We start from the raw sequence: 14,817 nt of genomic DNA, 5'->3' as shown, positions 1-14,817 counted from the left end.
AATTCGATATATTTTTGTTTACATTTGCAGCCTTATAATTAATTTACAGATTTACACCTATTTCGTTATTCTACAATAAGTATGATATAATTAAAAAATAAAATATCCGTGTTCTATATTATTTAAATATAAGGAAATTATAGAAAATAAAATTTTCATTTATTTTATCCAACAATACTGGAGGCACCGCGCAACGCTAGATATCCAGCAGTTATATCCATTGGTAGACTTCGAACTGTTGCAAATTCTTCTGCAGTTGCATAGTATAATTTAGTTTGTGGATCTGTATATCGTGACTGTAAAATAAATATAATTTATATATTCGTTTTATATTTTAATCCCATAACCAACCATATAAATGTAAAAAATCACTTACGGGTAATCCAGAAATATCAGAGTACTTTTTTGCTGGTCTAAAGCTTGGCGGTGCATTAATAGAACTATCTGAAATTTTTCAAGTAATGTAATATTCATATATTTCAAAAAACTTAATATTTATTATTTACTGCATATATTTTAGTAGAATTTTTTTACGTCTAATAGTAAATTTTGATGTGCATATACACAGAAGTTATAAAATAAACTACATTTAAATATTACTAAATATATAAATTTTATATACTTATAATTATATTAATAATTTTTTGTTCTTGAGTTATTTAAATCATTCTAAATCTATACATGTAATATCAACATAAATAAATCGTACAATGCACTACTTCTGGAAGCCATGGTAAAATACGTTCTTGAGCTAAGACTTGTTTTAATGAGCGCCAAGTTCGTTTCTTTCCAGTGGTACTAGTAGATCGAAATTTTTGTTGAAAAATTGGATTTTTAAAAATTGGTTGTGATTTCTTATTAAATTCCACTATTTCTTCATTTACCATTTTTCCTCTTATGTAAAATACAAATCTCCTATAAAAGAAATATATTTTAATGGATATACATAATTTTTGATATTTATTGAGATTTACATAAGGATGTATTATGTATGTTACATTATCATTTAATAAATTTACATTTATTTGGTATATTATATTAAATATATATTCATAGATTTTTTTTTATAAAATTAATATTTAAAAATAATATTTAGAATTATTTTTCTCTTGGATTATATAACACTAATATTTCTTGCACATCACATCCTAATATACCACAAATTGTATGCATCATAGTTGTGTTTATATGTTTAACCAGAACTTTAGCTGATTGACTCAAAATAAGTACAGCTGTATAATAACTCTTTGAACTCCTAAAAAAATATTTTATCCATTCAATTCTTAATACTTATATAATATTTCTTTTAAATAAAATACCTCTGAAAATCAAAATGGTATTTGTATCCATGCATAAGGTATTTTTTAATAATAACTGGTAAATTATCTTCAATTAAAACAGCACCTTTTTTACTTGGTTCAATTAAACATAGAATTGCGTGATGACAAAGTAATTGATTATATTCTATTCGATCCTTTGTATCATAATTAAATTTTGAATTCTATATAATAAGTAATAAATTAAAATAATTGGAAAAACATTTTAAATTAAAATAAAAAATATATTTGTATTGTATAACCTTTGTTATGTATAGAGTAACTTGAATATTTCTTTTTATATATTCTACATCTTTTATATACAATAACAACAATTTTTCAGTCATTTCTATTTCTTTTTTCGTAAAATTTATCATAACATTTGTTAAATTGTGTTTAGAAAAAATTTTTTGTTCATCGTTATTCATTGAAGTGTCTTCATTTTTATAATCATGTATATTTGTATTATAACAAATTAGTTTAGAATTTTCAAATATTGCAGATTTTTTAAATTTATTTTTTTTGCAATGGGAATTTATATATTTTTGTTTCCATGTTATAGATGATGATAAATTGTATTTTGATCCATTTAATTTATTTGCTAAATTTGTTTTTAGTTTTTTATTACAAATTATAGTTTTGTTATGTGTTTTGAGTTCCCCCTTTTTTATAATTCCATTATATTTTCTTTTTGTTTTTATTTTCTGAAGAATCTTTGAATTAATATTTTTTAAATGAGAATTTAAAATTTGTGTGTTATTTAAATAGGTAAGTTTATCAAATAGATTAGCATGTTTTTCCATAAAATATTTTATATTTTTTTCTGTGGAAAAATCCAAATCTTGTTGCACATTAACTTCTTTTATTTCTTCTGCAGGATATAATTGTTTCAATGTATAAGATTTATCTATATTTGTCATAAATGCAATTTTGTTAAATTTCTTGCAAGTACAAGATTCGATTCTTAAACCTAAGTTTTGGATAAATGTATGTATAAATTTATCCATATTGAACTTTGACATTTTAAACATGTCACAAATCTTTGAATTTAAAAATTATATTTATGATATTAACTAAAATTAATAGATAAATATTTTAAAATAATATGTATAATAAAATATAAAATTCTGATTTTTGTGTTATATAAACATTGACAAATCATTATAAACAAACTTATGCAATTGTTTCTTTATTCAACTTCATAATAATAAACAGCATAATTAATTTTATTAATTTAATAATTTAAATTTTACAAGTAATAAGAATATATTATAATAATAATTAAAAAATAATGTTTAAAGTATTTTGTTAACATGCGTTTCATTTTTTGTAATTTTGTTAAATTATACCAAAAAAGGATCTTAAATAAAGAATTCATCAAATATAGTAAGTATACCCCATATTTTATTCTGTTATAATAAATAATCATAAACAACAAATATCATTAATTTTATTAAAAATAATTAAAAATTAATTAATTAATTTAATTAAAAAATTTCATAACCTTTAAAATGAAACATATTTATTTGAATTCAATTACTGAATCAATATTGATGATATATTAAATATTACATTATTTATAAATCATTAAATATTGATCTTATTAAATTTATTTTATATAATAATATTATTAAAATAAATCATTTTTTATGATTTTATGATATATAATCTTTATTTATTACTCACCATTAATTGACTAACATATCATTTCAAATCGATTACTGTATACATAAGTTGAATGTTAAATGTGCTGTTATGAATGTATGTTAAGTTATTACTTTTCAATGTTTTAATAGATAAAAATTTAATTTAATGATATCTTTAAACTTTATATAATATAATTTATTTATTAATTTATGATATATTTTATTTGACTTTGAAATTTTAAAGTGATTTTAATATTTAATTATTTCATAAAATTTATTATTTTTTAAATTTCAATTCATTAAATTTAGAGTATTCAAATTTTAATTAAATTCAAATTAAAAATTTTTTTTTGATCATAAAATTATGTAAAAAATTATTTATAAAATTTTGAAATATACTTATTTATGAAAAAATATATTTAACAAATAATTTTTTTCTTGGAAATAAAATAATTATTTTAAATTATTTGATTAAAGTACTAGAATTCGTAAAAAAAGAGAGGGGAGTAAATTGAGAATGGTGGGGATTTCATAAAATCGGGTTGGAAGGAACGTGACTAAATTCACCTTCTGTATTGTTGAAGGTCGAAAGAATATTTTCAAAATTTGTTTCAGATTTGCAAGTAACTTGCAAATTTATTACTATTAATAGTTTACTTGTATCAATATACTCTAAGGCCATGGGTCGTAAATTTTTTGTTGGTGGTAATTGGAAAATGAATGGTACCAAAAGTGAAATAAATGATATTGTTGACTTTTTAAAAAAAGGTCCACTTGATTCAAATGTTGGTATGTTTTTTCTTTAAATTTTATTATTTTTGTATGTTTTTAACCTATATTTTTCTATTATTTTATTCATAACATTCATTAATTGTTCATTAATAATATTTGTTATTAAAATATAATATTAATATCATAATTATAATCTTATAATAATATATTCAAATATTAAGTAATGTATGCATTTTATTATAATTAATAAAATAAATATATTAAAAATAAAAATAAAATAAATTACATAATTATATTATATCATAATTATATCAGAGGTTGTTGTTGGAGTACCATCTATATATTTAACATATGCCAAGAATATATTACCCAATAATATTAGTATTGCTGGACAAAATACATATAAGGTTGCAAAAGGAGCATTTACTGGAGAAATAAGTCCTGCTATGCTTTTGGACAATGGAATCCCATGGGTAATTCTTGGTCATTCCGAACGTAGAAATATTTTTGGTGAAAATGATGAATTAATAGCAGAAAAAGTAGCCCATGCTTTAGATAGTGGATTAAAGGTAAAATATTAATTATTTTAAAAAATAAGTTATTATTTAAATTACAATTATAGAATTCTTTACATGTAATCAAAAGTGAAATAAATTATATATATATACACATATGCTATAATATATATATATAAAATTTAAAAATTAATAAATATTAATATGTGTATATATTTAATAAAGGTAATTGCATGTATTGGAGAAAAATTGGAAGAAAGAGAAGCTGGTAAAACAGAGGAAGTAGTTTTTAGACAGACAAAAGCTATTGCAAATAAAATCAAGTCATGGGATAATGTAGTTGTTGCTTATGAACCAGTTTGGGCAATTGGAACGGGTAAAACAGCCACACCACAACAAGCTCAAGAGGTTCATGAAAAACTAAGAAATTGGTTCTCTAAAAATGTTAATCAAACTGTCGCAGAAACTGTTAGAATTATTTATGGAGGTTCAGTAACAGCAGGAAATGCAAAAGATTTAGCAAAAGAGAAAGATATTGATGGATTTCTAGTTGGTGGAGCATCTCTAAAACCTGATTTTGTACAGATCGTTAATGCTAAGCAGTGAGATGAAATATTCTTTATATAAGAATATTATTCCTTAAATTAATATACACTCTAAGAATGTGTATATTATAATAAGTATAAAATAAGTAAGAATTAATTTATAAATATTTTTCTTGTTGTTTGTATAGAGAAAGTTTTATGTCATGTTCCTGCAATGAAGAGTTATTATCCTACAATTAACAATAAAATATATATTTCATTCTTCTATTCTTAAAAAATATATGCTTATTGTAAATATATAATCATTAATAATTCAATAAATGTTACAACAAAATGTAAGTTTCACAATTTATTTAACCTTTTAATCTAATTCATCAACTAATCCTTTAATCATAACATTTTCAGGCATAGAATTATTGGCAACTTTTGGATCACCTCCAAGTTTTGCCTTTGCACAAGCAATATCAGATAAACATTTAAATGTTCGTGGTTCCCAAATAGCCAAAATTGCTAATGATTTGCGATTTAATAATACATTACATCTACTTAATCCTTCTAATAACACTTTTAAACCAATACCATGTTCATTTGTAGCAGCATCTATTCTAGTTTCCCAAAGCTATACGAAAAAGGAAAGATTAATTATATAATATTCTAAAGAAAATTTTTCTTGCATAATACCTCTTTCATATTTTGTTTTTTAAGTTTTCTTCCTATTGTAGAAAATTGCAGTGCTCTATGTACACTTTTAATAGTTAAGCTATAGCAATTTCTTCTCCTTCCAATATAATGCTGGAAAGTTTTTATTTTGATTAAAATTTTATTTGGCATAATTTTTTCCATTCTTTTTAAAATAAGTGTTGTATATTTACCGCAGCGAGTTTGAATATTTGTCGTTTTCGCCAGAATTCATCAGGACCCCGACATCTCACAAATAATTGTGCAGTTAAAAATACCATTTTTCTTTTAAATTTAAATAAATAATAAAAATCAAATGTTTATATATTTATATAATTTTTATTTTCACAAATATAGTGCATAAGCAATCACATAACCTAAATATTAACTTATAAAATTCCCAAATTTAATATTTAAAACACATTATATGTTGTACATTAAATAGTTATTTATGTCTAACTAAAGTTAAAATATATCATATAGGGACATTTTACGTTCGTAGTAAAGACTCGTGTAAAGATTTTGACTCGAAAATTTATAATAAAATAAATCACTAATCAGAAAATTGAACACTGCTATAAATGAATAAAATATAATGATTCAAATCAAATAATATTATAATTATTGATCAAAAAATTATATCGAGATCAAGAGAAATCACAATAGAAAATTTCTTGAAAATATATTCATATTCTTATATCTTCAAAAAATCATTAAATTTTATTCGAGTAATAAGAATAAGTGCTTCTAATAAAATAATTTTTCTAAAAATAATAAATACGAATTATTTTTTATTATTTGTGCGAAAAAAATTTGTTTTACATAATAAGTTAAGTTTTTAAACAAAGTTCTGTAAATTTTATAAAGTAAAATACACAATCACGTGTTGTATAATTCTGAAATACTTTTGACTATAATTTTTCTATAATATATATATATATATAAATTTTAATATGAAAAATAAAAAGAGGTAAAATAAGAATTGTCTTGAATAAAATACTAATTTAGTATAATAAAATACAGATTTTTGAAAATATTAAATAAATTATATTCCATTTATTTATAATGTTTAAAATGTGTTTTTTATGTTATTAATTACTATATAATATATATGTATTTGATTTTTTTCAGTAAAACAAAAGTAACAGAAATGAGTAAAGAAACAGAGAATTTGGAAAATATAGATATAAATGATATCATAAATTCTGAAGAAGAATATTCTGAAAATGAACGCAATTTACTTAGAAAAATACGAGAAAGACAATCTTCAGAAAGTTATGATAGTGATTATGAAGTATATGGATTACATGAAGAAAATGAACAAGATCAAGATAACACTGAAAATGAAATACAAACAGATTCTATGGAATCTGATATTGAAGGATTACGAGAAGATTTTGATCTGCCAAATGAAAAAGCTTGGGGAAAAAAGAAAAAAGATTATTATTCTACAGATTATGTAGATCCTGATTATGCCACTGCCAATCAAAAAGATTTAGTTGAAGCAGAAATGGAAGAAGAAGAGGCTAGAAATATTCAAAAAAGACTGGCAGAACAATTGGATGATGTTGATTTTGGATTGGATATTATACAGACAACAAAAAATGATAATCAAAAAATATATGAGAATGCAGAACAATTTATAAAATCTGATCTCAGTAAACTTAGTAAAAGACAAAAGCAAGCAATAATGCAAAAAGAAAGTCCTGAATTTGTGGTTCTTGTAAATGATTTTAAAGGTATTATAATAAAAAAAGTTTATAAATTATTTTTAAGTAAGATAAAATTTGAAATATAAATATTTTCAATATATATTTTATGATTTAGATTACATGACTGAAGCAAAAGATTTATTAGCACCATTTTTAAAATTAGTTAAAAATGGTATAATACCTAATTGCCCTGCTGTTTCTTTCATAAGGATAAAATATCATCTTTTGTTAAATTATTGTATCAATATATCTTTCTACTTGATGCTTAAAGCAAAAAGATTACCTGTTAGTAGTCATCCAGTTATAAAACGTTTAGCACAATATCGTCAATTATTAAATCAACTTGAATCTGAGCAAGGAAATTTAATTCAAGAAATACAGGAAATATTAAAAACTAAAAAAGAAGAAAAAATATTATATAACATATTGGATAACAATAAAATGAGTATCAATGAACAAAAAATAAGTCATTTCAATGAAAAAACAAATTATATAGAAAAATTTGTAAATGAAGATACAAATATATATTCATTAGAATCTGAATCTGATTTTGAAATAGAAAATGAACATACAAATGAAAAAATAGATTTACAGGATAGAGAAGAAAATAAAATAGAAAATGTTGATACATTAAATACTATAATTGATGATGAAGGAAAAAGAGCAATTACATATCAAATAGCAAAAAATAAAGGTTTAATGCCGCATCGTAAAAAGGAACAACGTAATCCTAGAGTAAAACACAGGAATAAATATCGTAAGGCCAAAATTCGTAGGAAAGGAGCGGTATGTTTATATTTTCTTTAAATAATGAAAAATAATTATTTAATAAAATTATTATATAATAATAATTAAAAAATTAAAAAATTATTTTTATTTTATTTTATAGATAAGAGAAGTGAGAAAAGAAGTTACTCGTTATGCTGGGGAAATATCGGGTATTAAAGCTAGTGTAAAGAAAAGTATTAAATTGAAATAAAAAATAAATCTACATTAAAATTGTATTTTATATTAAAAATTGTAGAATTATCTTTATTTTCTATATATCTTATATATCTATATATTAAAATAATATATTTATTTATGTACAAAATACAAATTTACTTAATACATTAATATCAATGAATTCTTTTTTTATTTATATGAAATGCCAAAATAAAAAGATAGAAGAAACATTATTTAAACAAAAAGTAGTATATAAACACAATGAACATTTTATTTTTTCTTTTTTTTTATAACTATGAAATCATGACACATAGAATAGTAGATACATAATAGCATTGTATGATATAATTATGAACATTAAAGTTTGCATGAAATTAACTTACATTTTACTGTTTCATTGTTTACATATTTCTTATAAAATATTTTATAGTATTTGAACAATTGCAAACATAAATTTAATAGAAACTTAAACTTCTAATTTTGCCAGTATATCTGACTCACGGAATAAATGAAATTCTTTATTATCTTCAAATTCTACCTTAGTTCCACCATATTCTGGTAATAACACAATATCACCAACTTTGATACTTAAAGGAATGTGTTCACCTTTCTGAAATTAAATATTAAATATTACTGAATCTTACTAAAAATAGATATCAATATATTTTTTTTAATTTATGATTAAATCATATTATTATTATAAATATTATATATATTTAACATACATCATTTCTTTGTCCAGGTCCAATTGCTACAACAGTTCCTTGCAATACTTTTGCTTGAGCTTTTTCTGGTAAAACAATACCACCTTTTGTTTTTGTTATAGCTTCAGCTCTTTGCACAAGAACTCTATCGAAGAGAGGTATAAGTCTCTTAATGGCATTAGTTGCAGCCTATTATAAAAATATTAAAATAATATATATAATCATAATATTTAATAACTTTTATCAATATATATTTATAATATACGAATCAAATTAATTACTTTAAGATCATGCATGGCGTAATTTCACAAAATCTTTTTTATAATTTTTTTAAAATTTGAAAAAAAAAGGTTAGTTTTTATAAAATATATATTTAATATTTATAAATGAAAACAAATAATGAAAATACAATATATATAAAATCACAGAGATTAATTTTTTATTTATAATTAACTTTACTATTAAATTTGCGATGTGTTGAATCACAAGCACAATTATATATATTTATTTTTGTTTTATTATCCGTTTTATAGTCATTTGTTTTTTTCAATAACAAAAAAAAAGAAGGATGAAAAAAACCAATACCGGCCATGCGCCAAAATTTGTAATGAGAAATTACTGAAATTACTATATTAAACAAAAAAACAACAAATGACAAAAGTATTATACACGATTTTTGATTTATTATTCATATACTTTAAAAATCAAAAGATTTTTTCTAATTAATAGAAAATATATTTATTTATTTAATAATTTAGAGGTTATAAAAATTCATAAAAATGTTTTAAAAATTATAAAATTGATTTATTATTTTATACGGAAAATTTTAAATGATATAAGATATAATTTTTATTTTCTTACCATAGTTTTTAAAATTACAAATTTCAATAATCTACGGAGAATGTGTACTTGTGCACGTTGTGCAACCTATATGCTGAAAGCGAACAATCTTTCCTGTTCTTCTCGAAGATTCCGAATGTGCCCCACCACGTGTTTATTGATTTCGTATTCGAGCAAGAGCAAGATTCGTTATATAATTATATACTTATATATATTCTTATTTATTCATATGATATAAAATTTACTAAAAATGTTACTAAAATACTATTAAACGCATAAATAATATAATCATTTTAACAAGGTAGTTAAATACTTATATTCTTTAACAAAGTTTTACGAGATAAAAAATATACTATAATGATACAATATATTAAATAATTTTTTTAAAAGAATGAGTTCTAAAATTCAACTTTATTTTCTTTATATATGTTTATTTTCATTATATATTTCATTATATATTAAAGTACCAATTTATTATTCTTAATTTTGCTTTATTTATCAGTAAATTATGCTTTATTTATCATCTAAATTATATATATATATTCATAAAATGATTGGTAACGAATAAATATTATTTAACATAAGAAATTATTGAATAAAATATTTTCTTTTGATTTGTAAATACAAAAACATAAATTAAAATATTGATAAAGATATTTTGATAAAAATAATTTTTTAATATGATTTTATAATAGGTTGTATATTAAAAATATTCATTTCCATCATATAATAAATATTTTATAGATTGTAATATTTTTTATCGTTCGATATTTTTAAAATGAAATAAAATTAAATAATAAAGATTATATTTATCAAATTATTTACTTCAAAACATATTGATAATAATATAAAAAATGATTTTAAAATTCGATATTTTTAAATAAGTATTGAAAATAAAAGTATTTCATCAGAAGAAAATAATTCTTAACAGTTTTTAATAAAATTAATACATTCTTTTTTTTTTTCTTTTTATTATTATTGTTATTATTACTATTATATATTAGTATTATAATTATATTTCAAATTGTTATAAAATCATTTATAAACTAATATTAATTTAGAGATTGAGAATCATTATAATAAAGAACGCGTTACCGGTATATCGACGAACATGATTGGCGAATACAGGATGATTACATCACACATATTCTCGTACATTCTAGAACATAATCCCACACTAAGAAAATGATATATGAATATGAAAGAAAGAATTAGATATTATTAAAAGAAAGAATAAGAATAATCATAAGATTTTTATTTTATTTGTATTTTATTTCAATTAAATTTATTGACAATTTTAAAACATTTTTTTAATGATAAATACAAAGGTTAGGTTAAGATAGAAAGGAAAGGGAGGGGAGTATTTCCCATGTGTATCGTAAGCTCTCTTACATATTTCATTCTACTAGCGAGACAACGTGCGGTCACGCTGTGGCGATTTTCAATTACTTTTGTAACTACAATCTCTAATCAACGGTTTTTTCTCCTTCATTAGTCAAAGGTAAATGTTTTTAAGATAATCTTGATTTGTTTCTTTATATATAAAATAAATATTAATTCTTTAATAATATAAGCCGGCTAAATTTATTAAAATTTATTTTTTTTATATTTATTGTATATTTTATTTCTATAATTATTATGTATTGATAGGTTCTGTTTTAGAATAATTTTTTTTATATTTGTCATTTCAATGAATTTAAATGTTTTAAAAATATTACAATTTTTAAAACCATAACCAAAGTTACGAAATAAAAAAGCAAAAGAATATTCATACATTCTAATAAATTTTCCTTACAATTATTTTAATCTATGTGAGTTATTCATATTCTTTCAATCAAGATTTAACATCTTGATTCTTTTTTTGCTTCACTCTTTTTTTCTTAAATAAGCCGGTTCGATTAATTAGATCGAATACTAAATCAAAATAATATAAGAAAAAATTAAATGAAAAAGTAGTCATATATTTTGTATTATATAAAAATTTTCGTAAAAAATTTCTTAGATTATAAATTTTTTAGAAATAAATCTATATCATTCAATTTCTTCCTTGACCACGCGGTAGTTTACATAACCACGTTGTGTTAAAAAATCATTAATCACTGTTAATCTTTGAAAATAATGAAAAACAAACTTATTTATCTAAAATTAAATTATTAAATTTAATTATTTAATAATTATTTAATAATAATAATGAATTTTATTATTAAAATTTAAAAAATAATTTTTATTATATTTCATATTTATAATATATTTATATATTTTTTTAAAACGGAAATATTCTAAATTATCAACTGTATTATTATTTTTATTATTTTAGATGCACAGATTACCAACCGTATTGCGAAGTGCAGCCTTGCGCCAATTACAAACTCGTTCATATGCTAAAGATGTACGTTTTGGTGCAGAAGTTAGAGCACTTATGTTGCAAGGTGTTGATATTTTAGCAGATGCAGTTGCAGTAACAATGGGTCCAAAAGGACGTAATGTTATCTTAGAACAAAGTTGGGGTAGTCCAAAAATTACTAAAGATGGTGTTACAGTTGCTAAAGGAGTTGAATTAAAAGATAAATTTCAGAATATTGGAGCAAAATTAGTACAAGATGTAGCAAATAATACGAATGAAGAGGCAGGTGATGGTACAACTACAGCTACAGTTTTGGCAAGAGCCATTGCTAAAGAAGGTTTTGAAAAAATAAGTAAAGGTGCCAATCCTGTAGAAATAAGAAGAGGTAAATAAAAATAAAATTATATATATTATTAAATTATAAAATTTAATTTGTTATATAATATTGTTAAAATTTTTTTACACAAATTTTCCCAATTCTAAAAAAAATATTTTCTTGGTTTTTCTTAAGGTAAAATAATATTTATTATAATAATGAATATATTATAGGTGTTATGTTAGCTGTTGATAAAGTTAAAGATGAATTAAAAGCCTTAAGTAAGCCAGTAACAACTCCTGAAGAAATTGCACAAGTAGCAACTATTTCAGCTAATGGAGATAAAGCAATTGGTAATCTTATTTCTGATGCTATGAAAAAGGTCGGGAAAGAAGGTGTAATTACTGTAAAAGATGGTAAAACGTTACATGATGAACTGGAAGTTATAGAAGGAATGAAATTTGATAGAGGCTACATATCTCCTTACTTTATAAATTCTAGTAAAGGAGCAAAAGTTGAATTCCAAGATGCACTTCTGCTTTTCAGCGAGAAAAAAATATCATCTGTACAATCTATAATTCCTGCATTGGAATTAGCAAATTCTCAACGAAAACCACTTGTTATTATAGCAGAAGACATCGATGGTGAAGCTTTGTCAACACTTGTAGTTAATAGATTAAAAATTGGCTTACAAGTGGCTGCAGTCAAAGCTCCTGGTTTTGGGGATAATAGAAAAGCAACGCTTCAAGATATGGCAATTTTGACTGGAGGAATTGTATTTGGTGATGATGCAAATCTTGTTAAATTAGAGAATGTACAATTATGTGATTTGGGCGAAGTAGGAGAAGTCGTAATTACGAAAGACGATACACTTTTTCTTAAGGGCAAAGGAAAAAAAAGTGATATTGATCATAGAGCAGACGTAATTAGAGATCAGATTGCAAATACAACATCTGACTATGAAAAAGAAAAATTACAAGAACGTTTGGCAAGGTTAGCATCAGGAGTTGCAGTTCTCAGAGTTGGTGGAAGTAGTGAAGTTGAAGTTAATGAAAAAAAAGATCGTGTTCATGATGCTCTTAATGCAACTAGAGCAGCTGTTGAAGAAGGAATTGTTCCTGGAGGTAAATATATTTTTATTTTCAAAATTCAAAAATACAATATATTTATTTTCAAAATTTTTTTATAAAATTTTAAAATGAAAGCACAATATAATTATGTACAAAATATGTTCAATTTATTATAAATATTGAGAAAATCCTAATAATTATCTTAATAAAAAATGTGTTAAAATTCTAATAAATAATCCTAGTAATTATAATTAAATTAATAATTAAATAAAAATAAATTATCATAATTATTATTTTTAATATTTTTATTTTATAGGTGGTACTGCTCTTTTAAGATGTATTCCAGCTCTTCGAAATTTAAAAGCATCAAATAATGATCAAGAAACTGGAATAAAGATAGTGGCAAATGCATTGCGTATGCCATGTTTGCAGATTGCTCAAAATGCAGGCGTGGATGCTAGTTTAGTGGTTGCAAAAGTTAGTGATGGTAATCTTGGTTATGATGCTTTAAATGATGAATATGTTGACATGATCGAAAAAGGTATTATTGATCCAACGAAAGTAGTGCGTACGGCACTTACTGATGCTGCGGGCGTTGCATCGCTGCTCACTACTGCTGAAGCGGTGGTTGCTGAATTGCCTAAAGAAGAACCTCAAATGCCAATGGGTGGTGGTGGTATGGGTGGAATGGGTGGTATGGGTGGTATGGGAGGTATGGGTATGTAATTAAATAAAATCCCATACAAAGACTGAATTTTACATCGCAGTTTGATCGCAATATTAATTACTTTTTTTATAAATTGCGATTGTAATTGCAAATACATAATATGATATACCGATCGAATGTTAAATGCTTAGGACACTACCGTACTTTAAACTAAAGAATAAGGTGAAAACAAGTTCTTCACATACTGTTGTGATATTTGTTCTCGAGTCATTTATGTTTGTTTCGCATTCTAAGCATTATTGTTTTACTATATACATGCCATAACAAAAATTCATTCCTTTCTGGAAAAAATACATATTTATATTGACAGTTTACATATTGTTATACAAAATGTAACAACAAATGTGCAAACAAATAATATTATTGCATCTAAAAATAATAAAATTTAATAAGTTTTGAATTAATAATAAATTATAAAAATATGTTTAAAAATTTAATCAACATGTCTAAATAATTTTGATTCTAATATTTATAGAAAGCTATTCTTTTTTTTCTATAATTAAAATTGTTATCAAATACTCGTATTCTTTTGCTTAATCAAAAGGTTATCAAATATTTGTTTGCGATTATAAAAGTCTAATAATAATATTCTTATAATAATTAAATAATAATATCCTTTGAAAAATATTTAATAAATAAAGAAATAAATAAATAATGATGCAAATGTACAAACATATGTATTGCAATAGGATAAACACACAAATTATTTCATACCTTTTTTTAAATG

The 14,817-nt window shown here is 22.4% G+C and overlaps 6 protein-coding genes across 8 annotated transcripts; 3 read left to right on the top strand and 3 right to left on the bottom strand.

Annotated features, from left to right (window-relative positions):
* Nucleotides 1–38: 38 nt before the first annotated feature.
* Nucleotides 39–2,477, bottom strand: LOC122717727 (INO80 complex subunit C). Of its 3 annotated transcripts, XM_043942063.1 has the most exons (5): nucleotides 1,580–1,718; nucleotides 1,320–1,501; nucleotides 710–915; nucleotides 377–444; nucleotides 39–296 (listed from the first exon to the last, which is right to left on the bottom strand). In XM_043942063.1, exons 1-5 carry the CDS (start codon nucleotides 1,691–1,693, stop codon nucleotides 165–167), a joined length of 702 nt encoding a protein of 233 aa, XP_043797998.1. In that variant the 5' UTR covers nucleotides 1,694–1,718; the 3' UTR covers nucleotides 39–164. The 3 variants fall into 3 exon arrangements, 2 of the variants coding, with proteins under 2 accessions (XP_043797998.1, XP_043797999.1); XM_043942064.1 differs by lacking the exons at nucleotides 1,320–1,501; nucleotides 1,580–1,718 and adding an exon at nucleotides 999–1,021; XR_006347241.1 differs by lacking the exons at nucleotides 39–296; nucleotides 377–444 and adding an exon at nucleotides 1,020–1,255 and having other exon boundaries at nucleotides 782–915; nucleotides 1,580–2,477.
* Nucleotides 2,478–3,503: 1,026 nt separating this feature from the next.
* LOC122717739 (triosephosphate isomerase) lies at nucleotides 3,504–5,088 on the top strand. The gene is made up of 3 exons (XM_043942109.1): nucleotides 3,504–3,751; nucleotides 4,010–4,263; nucleotides 4,435–5,088. The coding sequence occupies exons 1-3, from the start codon at nucleotides 3,643–3,645 to the stop codon at nucleotides 4,813–4,815; spliced, it is 744 nt and encodes a 247-aa protein (XP_043798044.1). The 5' UTR covers nucleotides 3,504–3,642; the 3' UTR covers nucleotides 4,816–5,088.
* On the bottom strand, nucleotides 5,089–5,961 carry LOC122717740 (39S ribosomal protein L20, mitochondrial). Its single transcript, XM_043942110.1, has 3 exons — nucleotides 5,627–5,961; nucleotides 5,436–5,546; nucleotides 5,089–5,373 (listed from the first exon to the last, which is right to left on the bottom strand). The coding sequence occupies exons 1-3, from the start codon at nucleotides 5,711–5,713 to the stop codon at nucleotides 5,116–5,118; spliced, it is 456 nt and encodes a 151-aa protein (XP_043798045.1). The 5' UTR covers nucleotides 5,714–5,961; the 3' UTR covers nucleotides 5,089–5,115.
* Nucleotides 5,962–6,234: 273 nt separating this feature from the next.
* LOC122717696 (something about silencing protein 10) lies at nucleotides 6,235–8,207 on the top strand. The gene is made up of 4 exons (XM_043941996.1): nucleotides 6,235–6,402; nucleotides 6,564–7,171; nucleotides 7,260–7,930; nucleotides 8,034–8,207. The coding sequence occupies exons 1-4, from the start codon at nucleotides 6,386–6,388 to the stop codon at nucleotides 8,121–8,123; spliced, it is 1,386 nt and encodes a 461-aa protein (XP_043797931.1). The 5' UTR covers nucleotides 6,235–6,385; the 3' UTR covers nucleotides 8,124–8,207.
* Nucleotides 8,208–8,335: 128 nt separating this feature from the next.
* Nucleotides 8,336–9,794, bottom strand: LOC122717675 (10 kDa heat shock protein, mitochondrial). Its single transcript, XM_043941954.1, has 3 exons — nucleotides 9,655–9,794; nucleotides 8,815–8,982; nucleotides 8,336–8,699 (listed from the first exon to the last, which is right to left on the bottom strand). Exons 1-3 carry the CDS (start codon nucleotides 9,655–9,657, stop codon nucleotides 8,556–8,558), a joined length of 315 nt encoding a protein of 104 aa, XP_043797889.1. The 5' UTR covers nucleotides 9,658–9,794; the 3' UTR covers nucleotides 8,336–8,555.
* A 1,192-nt stretch (nucleotides 9,795–10,986) lies between these two features.
* LOC122717733 (heat shock protein 60A-like) lies at nucleotides 10,987–14,719 on the top strand. The gene is made up of 4 exons (XM_043942092.1): nucleotides 10,987–11,134; nucleotides 11,951–12,362; nucleotides 12,527–13,417; nucleotides 13,680–14,719. The coding sequence occupies exons 2-4, from the start codon at nucleotides 11,951–11,953 to the stop codon at nucleotides 14,087–14,089; spliced, it is 1,713 nt and encodes a 570-aa protein (XP_043798027.1). The 5' UTR covers nucleotides 10,987–11,134; the 3' UTR covers nucleotides 14,090–14,719.
* Nucleotides 14,720–14,817: the final 98 nt, after the last annotated feature.

Source organism: Apis laboriosa, unplaced genomic scaffold, assembly GCF_014066325.1.
Source record: "Apis laboriosa isolate Shangri-la unplaced genomic scaffold, ASM1406632v1 scaffold56_cov145, whole genome shotgun sequence".
Lineage (NCBI taxonomy): Eukaryota > Metazoa > Arthropoda > Insecta > Hymenoptera > Apidae > Apis > Apis laboriosa.
Note: the sequence above shows the minus strand (reverse complement) of the source record. Positions and strands in the feature narration are given on the sequence as shown.

Excerpts from the sequence above, each read along its gene's own strand:
- LOC122717733 (XM_043942092.1), top strand. The coding sequence starts at position 11,951 with ATGCACAGATTACCAACCGTATTGCGAAGTGCAGCCTTGCGCCAATTA. Across the intron at positions 12,363-12,526 it reads TCCTGTAGAAATAAGAAGAG|GTGTTATGTTAGCTGTTGAT; the intron begins GTAAATAAAAAT and ends AATATATTATAG. Across the intron at positions 13,418-13,679 it reads AGAAGGAATTGTTCCTGGAG|GTGGTACTGCTCTTTTAAGA; the intron begins GTAAATATATTT and ends TTTATTTTATAG.
- LOC122717739 (XM_043942109.1), top strand. The coding sequence starts at position 3,643 with ATGGGTCGTAAATTTTTTGTTGGTGGTAATTGGAAAATGAATGGTACC. Across the intron at positions 3,752-4,009 it reads TCCACTTGATTCAAATGTTG|AGGTTGTTGTTGGAGTACCA; the intron begins GTATGTTTTTTC and ends TAATTATATCAG. Across the intron at positions 4,264-4,434 it reads CTTTAGATAGTGGATTAAAG|GTAATTGCATGTATTGGAGA; the intron begins GTAAAATATTAA and ends TATTTAATAAAG.
- LOC122717740 (XM_043942110.1), bottom strand. The coding sequence starts at position 5,713 with ATGGTATTTTTAACTGCACAATTATTTGTGAGATGTCGGGGTCCTGAT. Across the intron at positions 5,547-5,626 it reads AAATATTCAAACTCGCTGCG|CATTATATTGGAAGGAGAAG; the intron begins GTAAATATACAA and ends AAAACTTTCCAG. Across the intron at positions 5,374-5,435 it reads AAAAACAAAATATGAAAGAG|CTTTGGGAAACTAGAATAGA; the intron begins GTATTATGCAAG and ends TTTTTCGTATAG.
- LOC122717727 (XM_043942063.1), bottom strand. The coding sequence starts at position 1,693 with ATGATAAATTTTACGAAAAAAGAAATAGAAATGACTGAAAAATTGTTG. Across the intron at positions 916-1,319 it reads TACCATTTTGATTTTCAGAG|GAGATTTGTATTTTACATAA; the intron begins GTATTTTATTTA and ends TTTCTTTTATAG. Across the intron at positions 445-709 it reads GCTTCCAGAAGTAGTGCATT|ATAGTTCTATTAATGCACCG; the intron begins GTACGATTTATT and ends GAAAAATTTCAG.
- LOC122717696 (XM_043941996.1), top strand. Across the intron at positions 7,172-7,259 it reads TCTTGTAAATGATTTTAAAG|ATTACATGACTGAAGCAAAA; the intron begins GTATTATAATAA and ends TTTATGATTTAG. Across the intron at positions 7,931-8,033 it reads AAATTCGTAGGAAAGGAGCG|ATAAGAGAAGTGAGAAAAGA; the intron begins GTATGTTTATAT and ends TTTATTTTATAG.
- LOC122717675 (XM_043941954.1), bottom strand. Across the intron at positions 8,700-8,814 it reads GACCTGGACAAAGAAATGAT|AAAGGTGAACACATTCCTTT; the intron begins GTATGTTAAATA and ends ATTTAATTTCAG.